This window comes from Mustela nivalis (assembly GCF_964662115.1).
Source record: "Mustela nivalis genome assembly, chromosome: 1".
In the NCBI taxonomy this organism is placed as follows: Eukaryota; Metazoa; Chordata; class Mammalia; order Carnivora; family Mustelidae; genus Mustela; species Mustela nivalis.
Genome location: NC_139020.1, coordinates 210,854,476 through 210,867,558, shown reverse-complemented (window position 1 = coordinate 210,867,558; position 13,083 = coordinate 210,854,476). Strand labels below are relative to the sequence as shown.

Here is a 13,083-nt window from a genome sequence, read left to right as displayed (position 1 = left end):
GGGTTGGGGGGGGGTAGCTTGTGTAGCAATACGTAGGGGTGCAGGAGGACGCTTGGCATCAGTGGGCCAGTGTGGAACAGCTGAGGATGGCCATCTCCTTCTTCACGCTTCTGCCTCCTCCATGCCACTGTCCCTGGTCAGGGCCCTCCACTGAGACCCCTGCAGGAATTGTTTAAAGTCCCCAAAATGACACCTCCAGCTCCGCGCCCCCCCCCCCCCCGGCTGTGCTGGGCAGCCTCGGCCAGGATGGGCTCTGCTCCTTCATGCACCAGTTTTGACCCCTTCCACCCCATTCCCAATTTTGTATCTGCCCGCTGCCCTCGCCCCCAAAAGCTCGGCTCTGCCGACTTGACTCCGCTTTTTCATATGACATAGGAGGGCGTGGAGGGGGTGGTGCTCTGCCCTGCCAAAGGCTGGATCACCTCTCACAGTCCTGTCTCCTCCTCCCCGTCGTTCCTTTCTTTTTGTGTTCCCCCAAACCCGAATCTACCCCTAAACTTCCAGGGCTGTATTCTCTCCGTAGCCCGCCCCCCCCAACCAATTAGGATTTTTCTGGGGTCCGGGAAAAGTCTTGGATATGAGAGGGGCCGAGGCCCCCGAGGATCCTGGGGGGGCCGGGCCTCCGCGGTCGCGCGGTTGCGAAGGCGAGGACTGGGACAAGGACCCCGAGGGCCGGATTGGTTGAATGAGCACGAGGCACGATGCTCCCGCCCCCTGGTTGTCAGGGCCCAGCCTATCCGCGTCCAGGCGGGCCTCGGTCGCCAGGTGGTTGGGGTCGGGGGGGCCGGGGCAGGTGTGTGTGTCGGGAGGAAGGGGCTAGGCCCTCCCGGGACTCCCAAGGGATTCCGCCGAAGCCCCTGCGGCTGGGAATCGGGGGCCCTCCGGCTCGGGAGCGGAGAAGCCGCGCCTCCCTCCACAGCGCCTCTCCCCGCCGCCCCCCGGCGCGCTCCCGCCCACCGCCTCCCGGGTCTGGAACGAGCGCGCGCGCCCCCGTCTCCCATCGGCGGCGGAGGGGCGGGCCCGGCTCCCGGCGCCACCGCCCGCAGCCCCCTCCCCTCGCCCGCCCGCCGCACGCTGCAGCCCCGGCGCTCCCGCCCGGCCCCACCCCAGACGACCCAACGTGGAGAGGCGGGCGGCCGGAGCCCGAGGTGAGCGCGGCGCGAGCAGGTGGAGCGGGCGGCGCGGACCAGGGCCCGGCTGGGGGAGGGGGACGCGCTCCGGACGCGGCTCTTTGTCTCCCCGAGCCCCATCGCGGGCCGCTGGGGCCGCTCCTCCTCCTGGCAGGTGCCCGCATCCTAGGGGAAAGGTCTGGGGGGCTGGCGAGGGGACCCGGGCGTGCGCTCCCGTCCCCCTTAGCTGGAGCCTATAGCAGCCCCCCGTCCCCGAGGCTGGTGGTCCGGGTCCTGAAGGGGCGAGGGGTGGGGGCGTGGGTCTCGTCCTGAAAGGGAGCAGAGGCGGGCGGGCTGGGGCTTTAGCTTTGGAGGAAGGCGGTGGGGTTGGGACTAGGGGACAATCCTGAGCAGCTGGGCGGGTGGGTGGGTGAGTGGGTGTGTGCGTGGGAAGGAAGTGGATCGAGGCCGGGTTTCGGGCGCCCATGGGTGACAACGCTGGGGAAGGGGCAGCGAGGGACCAGGACCAGGGTCCGTGCAGGCAGCATAGCAGTGCAGGAGATGCTGATCCATCCGTCTGTCTCCTCATCAGGTGCGGAATGGACAAGAGGGACAAGGGCAGGTCAGGGGCGGCCACGCGGACGCAGGCTTCTCGCCCTCCAGGCCTTCCTACCCCCAGGCCCCCAGGGTCTCCCCGACCTCCTCCTCCAGTAACCAGCGCGGCTCTCCGCGTCCTGGGAGCAGCGGGAGCTGCGGGGCGAGGGCCCCTGGCTGAGCGATCCGGGGGTATCCGGGCAGCCGCTCCACCGGAGGCTGGTCCCCGGGTGGGACCAACACAGAGCGCTGGGACAGGCCCCCGGAGTCCAGGTACCGCACCATCTTTCCCCCATTCAGATCCTATCTTCCTGCCCCCCTTTCCTTCTAAGGCTCCAGTCTCCCCTTCCTTACTGGGGCACCAACTTGACTTGGCCTTCTCCCCACAGCCTCCAGGCCCCCAGCTGCTGGGAGAGGAGAGCGGGCCCCTGCCAAGACCTCAGGCCCAGGCTCTATCTCCAGCCCAGGACGTGCCAGCGGGACCACCAGGTAAAATGCCTCCCCAGTCCCTTTGGTAAAGGTTAGTGTCACTATCTGGAAACTTAATTTCACATGTGAATTGGGGAGTGGGAGCATTTGCAGGTCACTGGGTGCAAGTTGAATGAAAGCCATTATTGGTCCGCAGAGAGGGTATAAATGAGAAAATGTAGACTTGGGAGAAAACAAGGAGCTCTGTACTGAGGGCGGCCACTCCTGTCCCTAGGCTAGGCTCTCTTGCACAGAAGGGGCTTCGTCCCCCAGCTGAGGAACCCGTGACCAGAGGAAAAGCCCCAGAAACCCCCAGAAGGAGCGCGCTGAGCGCCGGGGCACGGAGAGGTACGTGACCTGGGGAGGATGGGGGTTCCTGGGCAGTGAAGGGGAGGAGCCCTGAAGTATCTCTGACCCTCCCGCCTTCTGCTTTGTCCCCAGACTCTTCTGGGCCCTCCCCAGGCGCCCCTTCCCCAGCCACCTCCCGTCGGTCTCGGGCTGCAGGCGCTGAAGTCGGTCTCCCTCGGGCAGCTCCCAGTGCCCGGCCGCGGCCTCCAACCGAGGCTCCCAGGAAATCAGTGAGCAGTGCCCCGCAGCATGGTACCGCAGAGCCGAGCCCCGCCGCCAGGAGGCGACCCGGCGCCGGCGGAGGCCTCCAGAAGCCAGCCTCGCGCCCCTTGGGCTCCAGCGCCACTCCTCTGTCCTCTCCCGCCCGCCCTGGGGCCTCGCCGGGTGGAACACCTCGGGCTCTGGGGCATCCCTCGCCGCCCAAGACGAAAGGGGTGCAGGTTCTGCGCCCCCGCCAGTCCACACCCCCAAGGAAGGGCGCAACCCCTGCGCAGGGTCTTCCTCCTCCTTTAGCCACACCCTCTCCGCCGGGTCCGAGGGCACAACTGGCACCGCCTCCGCATATCACGGGCACTCCCCTGCCTGCCACGCTCCCTCCCTCTCCACCGACCACGCCCCCTTCTCAATCAGCAAATGGTCCTTTGGCCACGCCTCTTTCTCTAGCCCCTCCTCCCTCCGCTCCACTCCCTCCTCAGACCCTCCCCTCTCCGCCGGCCACACCTCCTTTGCAAGACCCACCCACACACCTGGGTACCTCCTTTTTGGAGGCGTCCGCCTCTCCCACGAACACTTTTCTGGCTTCATTCTCTCCATCATCGTCAACCCCTCTGCAGAGTATGCCCCCAACCCAGGCTTCTCCAGCTTTGCCCCCTCTTCTGACTCCCCCCTCTTCCTTGGCCACATCTCCTTTGTTGGCTCCAGGACCACCAAGCAAGACCCCACTCCAAGCCCCTCTTACTCAAGCAACATCTCTGCTAAACCCGCCCTCTCCCCAAGCCACACCCCCTCTGCAGGGCCTTTCCACTTTGACTACTACCCCTCCACTGGCCAGTCCTTCCCTATCTCCTCCCTCTCTTGAGGCCACACCCTATACAGTGACCACGCCTCCCACACAGGACACCTCTCCGGCCACACACCCTCTGCAAGCCTCTCCCTGTCCTCTGACCACCCTCTCTTCACAGGGTCCTCCTCCTCCTCTGTGCTCCCCGTATCCCTTGGCCTCACCATCTCTGCAGGCTGCACCCTCTGCCCTGGCCGTGCCCACTCCACAGACCCCACCTCCTCTGGCCACACCCCATCTACAGGCCACTCCCTCTTCGGCCCCGCTCCCTACACAGGCCCCACCTTCTCTGGCCTCACCTCCTCCGCAGGCCCCACCCTCTTCCCTAACCACTGCTCCTCAACAAACTGCAGTGTCTCTGGCCACACTCCCTCTGCAGGCTAGTCCATCCCCGAGCGTGCTCCCAGTTCAGGCCCCACTCTCTCCGGTATCACCTCCTTTGCATGACCCTTCCTCTCCCTTGGCCGTACCCCCTCCCCAGGCTCCACCTTCCCTGGCTTTGCCTCCTCTTCAGGCTCCTCCTTCTCCCCCTGCCTCACCCTCTCTGCGGGCCCCTCCCTCTCCTGTGACCCCGCCCTCCCCGCGGGCCCCACCCTCCCCGCGGGCCCCACCCTCCCCTGTGGCCATACCCTCTCCGCGGACCCCTTCCTCTCCCCTGGCCACACCGTCTCCGCAGGCTCCACCTTCCCTGGCCTTACCTCCTCTGCAGACCCCGACTCTCCCTTTGCAGGCCACGCCCTCTCCCCTGGCCACGCCTCCTCAGGCTCCACCTTCCCTGGCCTTGCCTCCTCTACAGACCTCTCCACGCCCTTTGCAGGCTCCTCCCTCCGTGGCCACGCCCCCTCCTCAGACTCCACCTTCCCTGGCTCTGCCCCCTCTGCAAGTCCCTCCCTCTCCCCCGGACTCACCCCCTCTGCAGGCCCCTCGCCGCCCCCCGACCCCAGGTCCGGATGCCCCGATCCCGGGCCCACGGCTGACCCTGGCGCTGGCCCCGGCTCCGCCGCCACCGCCCTCGCGCAGCCCGTCCAGCACGCTGAGTGGCCCGGATCTGGCGGGCCACAGCAGCAGCGCCACCAGCACGCCGGAAGAGCTGCGCGGCTACGACAGTGGGCCCGAGGGCGGCGCCGCGGCCTCCCCGCCCGCCGACGCGGAGCTCGCCGCCTGCCACCCGGCCTCCTGGAGCCGAGGTTCCGCTCCGCCGCTGGCCGTCCGCAGCACCCCAGGTAAGCGGCCCCTGGATCCCGCCGGGCTGTGGGAGGGGCAAGGTGGGAGGGGGGCGGGGTGGGAGGCCAGGGGGTGTTCAGCTCGCGGACAGGTCACTTGGGTCTGGGGCGGGACGGAGGCGAGGGGCGGGGCCTTGTGGCGGGAGCCGCGCTTTCCGCCCCATAGGCCCAGCCCGGCATCTCTCCTCGCAGGAGCGCCCCTGCCTTGGCCTCCCGCTGCCGGCTCGGGCACCGCTGACGGTCTGTGCACTATCTACGAGGCTGAGGGACCCGAGTCGGCGCCCCCCGCCCCAGGGGCGCTGGATGCGGGGCCCGGCGCCGGCGCGGGTAGCGGGAAGGTGGTAGCTGGAGCCGGCGCGGCGGCGGCCTCGCGTGGCGCGAAGCCGGCGCGCCTGGGCGAGCTGCCGCTGGGGGCGCTGCAGGCCAGCGTCGTGCAGCACCTGCTGAGCCGGACGCTGCTGCTAGCTGCGGCGGAGGGTGCTGCTGGCGGCGGCGGCCCAGGAGGCGCGGGAGCTGGTGGCGTCGCGGGGGGCGCCCGGACTGCGCTCAGCGACGCCGAACTGGGCCGCTGGGCTGAACTGTTGTCTCCCCTGGACGAGTCCCGCGCCAGCATCACCTCGGTCACCAGCTTCTCCCCGGACGACGTGGCATCCCCGCAGGGTGACTGGACGGTGGTGGAGGTGGAGACCTTCCACTGAGCCAGACCCTTAGCCCCGCCTACGACACCCCTTCTCTCTGGTTATGCCTCTCTTGTCTTGGGCTGCCCGGCTGCCCTCTTTCGGGAGTCTGGCTCCCGGTGGATTGGACATAGCCCCTGGAGGCCTAGATTTGGGGCCAGGCTCCCATTCCACCCACGCCTCTGGCCAAGGTCTTCCCCCTGGAGCCCGGCCGGGTGTCCTGGACTCCCTCCGGCTCCCCTCGAGCCCCGCCCCCTCCCTGGTCTAGGCCCCACCCCATGTCCTGAGTATTGTCTACTACGTGCTCCCCGAGTTTGCAATAAAGGCGGGACCCTGCAGCCTGCGCTCCTCGCGGTCGCGGGGGGGTGGGGGGGTGGTCCGCCGCGGGGCGGCGGGAGGGGCAGGGCACGAGCGGGTCGTAGCTCTGGCTGAAGGTCTCTCGCACACAACGCAGCGGTGCCTTTTCTCTGTTAAGGCGCGGGCTCGAGAGGCAGGGCTGCGATGGGACCTGGTGCGGCTGAGTCCCCGCGGTCCAGCGCGGCGCCCCCACGCACGTGCGTGGGCCTGGGCTTTTTTCCTGGGAGATTTGCGGTGGCAACATTAGGCGCAGGAGCGGCCCATTGATACTGCGAGATCGAGTGCAGGAGTGATGCGTGCCGGGCGTGGCTGAGCTACCGAAACTCTTCCTATACTCCCCTAAGGGAGCCGGCATCTCTTGCCGAGAGGAGAAAGACAAGTGGGAAAGGCTCTTCCAGGTCTGGGACGAGGGCAAGGCGTCCCTTCCTGAGGCCTCCTCACAGGGCGCACCTCGGGAGTGCCCAAAGGAGGGAGGGGAGGGGTCGCTGAAGACCTGAGGGCGATCTTGGCTCTCCTGCGCTCTCCCAGCCCAACCCAATCCAGGGCGCACTGCGCTCTGTCACTGAGGAGGCTCCAACGCAGAAGGTAGGTCTGCAGTTGGGCCCTGGGCCCCTTAAGAAGGCCTGGTGTAGACTACAGGGTCCTCGTGGGTCAGGAGGCACCGAGGATTCCTTGCCCCTGCGAGCCCGCTGTGCAGAGAGGGTTCTGCGAGGAAGGAGCAGCCTCTCCCCAAGGCTGGGTGGGAGACCGAGAAGTCTTCACATTGCCTCTCGCTCCCCAGGTGCTCCCACCATGCCCCTTTGCGCCTCCCAACGCATGGGCCTCCCCTTTCTGTCCATCTCAGGATGCCCTCAAGCCCCTCCAGCCAGGCGCCCTCGCCTGTGCCCACAGCAAGGGTTCTCAACAAAGTCAGTCTGTTTTCACCTGTCTCCCTATCAGAATTTCTTGTCCTTCCTCTGGCAGCTGAATCACCCTGACCCTGGACGACTCTAGCCCCACCCAGGCCCTTCTTCCCAAATAATGGGGCCAAAAATTCGGCCCCCAGGCCTTTTTTCCCTGAGGGTCTCCTGTGTTACGGCAAGTATGATGCAGGCCTGGTGGGGACCACAAACGGGGCTGGTAAAAGGACAGAGCAGGACCTTGTTGGACCCTTAGCCCGGTCTCTGCCCCCAGACCTGGTCCCTGTAGTCCTGTCAGGCACAGATCACCGAGTCCTGCCTGTCCTCACCCCCGATGTCAGCCTGGAGTCCTAGTACAAAATCTACCTTCTCCCAGTGGGACGGTGCACCTCCGCCCCTGGGGGCCAATGTACATGGGGGGGGGGGCAGGCTGCTCCCTCACGCAAGATTGGAGTTCAGTGGCAAACCAGAGGGCCCTGCAAGGACCCAGGCGTCCTTGTTTCCACATGCTAGGGGCTGAATCCTGACGTGCTGGGCAGCCAGGGCATCAAGACCAGCCCCCGAGATGGAGCAGGGCAGAACCTCAGACATTGCCCCCTGGGACCCTGCCCCTTCCTGGGGAGCCAGCTTGGGTAGAATTACCCATGGGAACAGAAGAGACAGCAACTGTTGGGGCTCTCAGTGTTCAATCTGTATGATGGGAATGGTGTGGGGACACACACTGGCTGGGCGATGGGTCAGTGCGTGGGACTTGGCCGTCCTAGTGCAGAAGCAGCTTCATGCCTTGCTGCTGGCAGGTGTCAGGCCACTGCGGGTGGGGGCGCTTCGGGTGCAGAGGGCAGGGCCCGGCTGGCATGTGCCTGAACCCAACCAAGATTCTCCTCCTGGGAAGCCTTCCTTTGCCATCCCTGGCTCTCCCGCTACTCATCCCCCCAACCCTGCCTCAGCTCCACGGGGAACCCCACCTCTGCCTCTTTGGGCCTCCTTCCCTCCGGGGGGCCCCTACTCACTGTCCCTACTGCCCAGCTGTTGGGGTTCCGTCCTGACCTACTGACCCCCAACACTGTGGTCCATCTGATGGTGCCCCCTCTCCCACCTAAGCTCTCCATGGCTCCCCGGTGCCCTCAGTTCAGAGCACAAATTCTGGTTCCCGAACCAATTCTCAGTCTGGCCCTGCCCACTTCCTTCTTCAATGGCATCCTGCGCCTCCTGCTGACCTGCCAAGTCTCGCTCTCTGCTTTTGTCTTTGGAGAGGACTCCACCTCCCACCCCCACCTTCCAGGAAACCTTCCTTGATTCTTTTGGGCAGTTACCCCACAAGTCAGCAGGCTTAGCCCAAAGTCCCACGGCACTGTCTGTCTCTACTACACTGGGGACTCCTCAGCCCGGTGCAGGGCAGAGGACCCCGAAGGTCTCCGGAAGTGTGAGCAGAATGAACACTGATCAGATCCTGCATCTTCCTGAAGCCTTGTGCCCCCACAATCCTCCAGGTCTCTCAGGGGAGGCACAGGCTAACTTGCCTGGGTGAAAAATCATGCCTCCCACCCAATACCTCCTCACTCCCACCATCTCCAGAGCCGCCCTTTCGAAAATGGGCATGCCATAATGGTCCATGTGTCAGCCTGACATCTGAAGACCTTTGTGACTTGTCCCCCCATCAGATCCCCCCCAACCCCCAACCTTTTGTTCACACGGAACCAGCGCCTGCCCTTTTCTCTCCCATGCTGCCCCCCCACCCCAGCTGGGCAGCCTCTTTGGTATCCCTGCTGGCCTGCTGGGCCCCCTACCTCTGATTCCCTTAGACCGTGGGAGGCTCCCATAGGCAAGGACCGTCTGGTCCCCTTGGCACCGCTTTTCGGGACAAGGGGCTGGGGACTCACAGCTGCTCGCCGTTCCCCCAGGCGTGCTGTGCCCTTGTCTGTGACTGTGTAAATACACTTTATTTTCCATCTTTCCCGCCTGGGCGACATGTGGAGTGTGAACAGGCAGTGTGCAAAATGGTGGTGGGCAGTGTGGGGGGCACATGGGAGAGCCCCTCGGAAGCCCACCCTGGTCCCCGGGCTTTGTTAACACTGAGGAGCGGGCGACCGGAAAGGGGTAACTGGGCATGGATCCCCACCCCAGGAAGCGCCAGGGAGATTGCTTTTGACGCTGCTCCAGGCTCCAGGAGCACCAACAGGGTCTGAGGCCTGAAGGTCACAAGGCCCTGGGGGCAAGGGGCTGGGGGTATCGTTGGACTTTGGCACCGTTCTGGGCTCTGACTCTGCAGAGACCACGGGACCACCAGGGACCACCATGAGCAGCCGAGGGGAGGTAACGCCTCTGGAAAGGCTCCTGCCCCTGGGGCATGGCCTTGGCCAGAGGGTGAGGCTGGGGACACAGGAAAGGAAGAAGGGATGGGGAGGCGGGGGACCACTTGGAGAGCAGGCTAGCTTGGGTGGGGGAGCCCCTCCATCATTGGCCAAGACAAGGTGATGGGAGTGTCCCAAAAGGGAGATGTGGGGTGCTGGGGAAAGGGGGTCTCTTCCTTGCAGCTGCTCTGGCCCCCAAGAAGCAGGGACAGACACTGCCCAGGTGTGGGCTGGTTCCTGCTGTCCACTCGCACCCCGGCTGGCCCTGCGAACAGTAGGGGGGACTTTGGTTTCTGCTGCAGGGGCCATGATGCCCGCACCAGGCAGGAAAGCCTAGCCTGGTCATCTGTGCCCAGCGCCAACGGTCCCCAGGGGCATCACGGGGTGGTGACGTCCAGCCCAGAGCGGCCCCTTCTTCCTTACGCCTTCTTTAGCTCCGGGGCCCTTCCCAGCAGGGCCACCGTTGTCCCAGAAGAGAGACTGCTGGGAGGGGGGAGCTTCCTGCTCATCCAGTCCTGGGACCTCTGGGTCATTCCCTGCCCTGGCTGTTAAGACCCTCCAGGGAGCCGGGCTGGAGGAGTACAGACCAAGATGGGTAAACACTGCTGGGGAGAGTAGGCCTGCTGGGGGGACCCTGAGGATCCTCAGACCGCGGCCGTAGCCTCTGCGCCCCGGTGCTCTGGGCTGAGCCCTCCGGTGGGCGGGACCACGGAGGGCGTGGAGTTCATCAGGTGGGGGCCCCCCTGGCTCCAGCACGCAGGGCACGGAAGGCCTCAGTTGTCCAGGCCCTGGCTATAGGGCGCGGCCAGCTCATCCGCGTCGCTGTCTGAGCTGCCCTCGCTGTCCTTGGCCGGCCGCTCCAGTCGACGAAAGAAGCGCGCGTCGCGCGGGGACAACGGGTAGAGCGCGTCCTGCAGCGCCGCGCCCACGCCCACGCCGACCCCGAGCAGCTCCTCGTCCGACGACGGCAGCGAGTCCTCATCCAGGTGCCGCGCCAGGCCCAGCCCGTCGAAGGCCAGCGGGTCCTCGAAGGGCGGCGGACCCTTCAGCAGCCGCACCTGGGGCGGGGAACCCGAGCGCTGAAGGCCCGCCCCGCCGCGCCCCCGCGGACAGAACCCGGCCGCCCCGCCGCTCCTCCCGTCGCCCCGCCGCCCTCCCCGCCGGCACCGCCCGCCCCTGCCCCGCGGGGGCACACGCAGGGCTTCCGCCCCTCCCGCGGCCGGCCTGCGCTCACCTCCGCCTTCAGCTCCTCGATCTGGTCCTTGAGCTCGCGGATGTACTGCGACGAGTCCGAGTGGTTCAGTTGGCCCTGGATGCGGCCCTCCTCCCTCTGCGGGGCGGGCCAGGTCATCGCGGGTCAGCGCAGGGCCCGCCCCGGGGTCCCCCCCCCCCCCCCGGCCCGGCACCCCCGGCTCACCTGGATCTCCAGCTCGGCGATGCGCTGGCGCATCTCGGCCACCGCCGCCATGCTGTCCGCCTCCCGCAGGCGCACGGCCATCACCTCCTCCTTGCTCTGGGGGCAGAGGGGGCGAGGGCGGGTCAAGGGGCGCGGCGCGCCGGGGGCCGGGCCGGGGCGGCGGGCGGGGGCGCACCTTGCACTCGGCCTCGGCCTGCTTGCGGCGGCTCTCGCTGAGCTGCGTCTGCAGCCCCTTGTTCTGCGCCGCCAGGTACTGCAGCTTCTCCTGCAGCGCCGCGCGCTCCGCCTCCACGCGGTTCAGCAGGTTGCGGTGGATGTTGTCCTGGGGGCGGACGGGCGGGCGTCACGGCCTGGTCCCGCCGCCCGCCTCCCGCCGCGCCCCGCCCCGCCACACCCCCTGCGAGAGGCGCGGGCGCCCGGGCCCACCTGCGTCTCGAGTTCCACCACGCGCTGTCGCAGCTCGCGACCCTCGGCCAGGGCCTGGGCCTCGCGCAGACGCACGCTCATCAGCTCGTCCTGCAGCTCGCCCAGGACCAGCTTCCGGGGGGACTCCTTCCAGCGGCCGCCGCGGGACAGGTGGGCCTGGGGGGAGAGGGGGCCGGTCCGTCTGCAGCCGCGAGGGCCGCGCGGGCCCTTGCGTGCGCGCCGGGCGGGGGCCCTCACCTGCCAGGTGTCCGAGAGCTCCTGCAGCTGCAGCTTCAGCTCCCGCGCCGAGGCCACGGCCTCGCCCTCCCGCACCTTGACCGCCTTCAGCTCCTCCTGCAGCCGCGCCACGTTGTTCTCGTCGGGCAGCGAGCTGTTCCTCTGCAAGGCGAAAGGGGGTCAGAGCCCGGGCAGCTGCGGCCAGGCGGCCCCGACAGAGACCCCTCCGTCAGGTCTCCTCTGAGCCCCACCTTGAGCACCCCCCGGGAGACTGTGCCCCCGGCACCCCAGGAGACACCAGGTGAGGGGCCCCAGGCCTCTGCGGAGCAGACCCCACCCATGCGGCCACAGGGAGAGATCTCAGAAGTTCAGGGGTGTGGAGAGCGCCAGCTCTCACTGGACTGTCTCAGGGTGACCCCCTGACGCCTGCATTCTGCGTAAATGTTACTGCTGATAACACCGGGCAGGCTGGGCAAGGGCGGGTGCCTCCCCATCCTGGGAACCTGAGATCCGCCCCCTGGGGCCCAGGATCACACTTGGGACCTGCCCCAGCAGCAGCTGAGACCATGGGTGGCCCCTCCCTATCGCTGCTCCTTACCCCTCCAGACCCCAGGCTAGGCAGCCCCTTCTTCTGGAACAGGCTGAGGGCCAGCTTAGACCCGGAGTCCAGCGTTCCAAGGGCTCAGTGATGAGGGACTTGTGCTCCAGCCAGATGGGAATCTGGCTTGCTGCGGGGGTCCTCACTGACCCCTGTTTGAGTGTGGGCGTTGTTGGGGGGTGGTGTTGGGGGCAGGATCTCCCGGGGCTTATTTCCCTTTGATGTGGAGGCAGGTGGGAGGGAAGCCCAGCTCTGGGCCGGCGGATGGGGACTGAGAAGTCCATGGATAGGGCCGAGACACCCCACCTGGGAGGGCACCCCAAATATCACTGGCTTGAGAGGAGTGAGGCCTGGTTCCTGCCGTGTGTGAGTGGGTCCTGCTGCCCCCTGCTGGCCGGGGCACCTCTCTTCCAGCGTCTTTGCAGGAGCTGAGTCAATAGGGAGTCAGGGACAGCCGTTGAGCTCCGCCCAGGAAGTCTGGGGCCCCCTTCAGGGTAGCAGGCTCCAGAAGAGGGTGATCCCAGTCCAACCCCTGGGTGGTATCTCCCTGGGGGGGGGGTGGAGAGCAACCCTGATGGGCCTTGGCCTTCCCTCCCAACTCCATCCCCGAGCCCAGGGAGGGAGCCACACACACACAGGTGGGGCTGTCTGCCCAGGGAGCCCATGGAAGCCACCACACCGCTGGCCTGGGGCACGAGGGCAGGTGTGCCCCTTGAGGAGTCATTCTGTTTTGTGTGTGCCCTGACATGTGTGTGCATGTCTGGGGCTTGGCAGGGTCTGTGGTGAGGGGCCCAACTCCCCAGAGGCCCAGAACCTTGCCGGCGAGCATGGGGGAGCAAGCAGGGCACCAGAGGGTCAGGGAGGCTCTCTAGGTTCCTTGGGAAGCCGCAGGGCAGGGGCTGGTCTGAGGCGCCCTGCTGGTCTGCCTGGTCACCCCTTCCTGACCAGGGCCTGGCCACACGCCTCCCACAGTGCAGCCGGCACCTCCGCTTCCTCTTGCCCATCGTTCCCCGGACAGCCACCCACATGCCCACCCAGTCGCACCTTCTCCATGTCCAGAACCTTGTCCTGCATCTCTCGCAGAGCCCCCAGCGTCTCGGTCTCCCGCAGCCTCGACTGCTCCAGCTCGGTCTCCAGGTGGGCCACGAAGTCCTCAGTGAGGCGTGGGTTGTCCTGGGGGGCAGGCAGAAGGCTGTGCTGGGCCCCAGGCTGCCGCTGAAGGATAAGCAGGCCTTCCTGCTGCCTGGCTGTGGGCCCGGGCCTTGCCCCGCCCCCCAAAGCCCCCAGGCTGCCAGAGGGGCTCAGGCTGCAGGCAGACACGGCTGGAAGGTGAGGAGAAG

The 13,083-nt window shown here is 67.0% G+C and overlaps 2 protein-coding genes across 11 annotated transcripts in view; one reads left to right on the top strand and one right to left on the bottom strand.

Annotated features, from left to right (window-relative positions):
- The first annotated feature begins 711 nt into the window (after positions 1-711).
- Positions 712-5,817, top strand: PRR36 (proline rich 36). Its single transcript, XM_082691756.1, has 6 exons — positions 712-1,148; positions 1,702-1,976; positions 2,093-2,192; positions 2,407-2,519; positions 2,613-4,802; positions 4,995-5,817. The coding sequence occupies exons 2-6, from the start codon at positions 1,709-1,711 to the stop codon at positions 5,498-5,500; spliced, it is 3,177 nt and encodes a 1,058-aa protein (XP_082547882.1). The 5' UTR covers positions 712-1,148; positions 1,702-1,708; the 3' UTR covers positions 5,501-5,817.
- A 2,837-nt stretch (positions 5,818-8,654) lies between these two features.
- EVI5L (ecotropic viral integration site 5 like) overlaps positions 8,655-13,083 on the bottom strand; it is a 28,466-nt gene continuing 24,037 nt past the window's right edge. For 3 of the 10 annotated variants that reach the window (XM_082691783.1, XM_082691781.1, XM_082691775.1), the window contains 7 exons: positions 12,788-12,916; positions 11,167-11,307; positions 10,930-11,085; positions 10,679-10,825; positions 10,504-10,599; positions 10,321-10,416; positions 8,655-10,144 (listed from right to left, as the gene is read on the bottom strand). In XM_082691783.1, the coding sequence (XP_082547909.1) occupies positions 9,860-10,144; positions 10,321-10,416; positions 10,504-10,599; positions 10,679-10,825; positions 10,930-11,085; positions 11,167-11,307; positions 12,788-12,916 (1,050 nt within the window). In that variant the 3' untranslated portion in view covers positions 8,655-9,859. Of the gene's footprint in view, positions 10,145-10,320; positions 10,417-10,503; positions 10,600-10,678; positions 10,826-10,929; positions 11,308-12,787; positions 12,959-13,083 lie in introns of all 10 variants that reach the window. The other 7 variants (XM_082691776.1, XM_082691777.1, XM_082691774.1 and 4 more) reach the window with 3 other exon arrangements.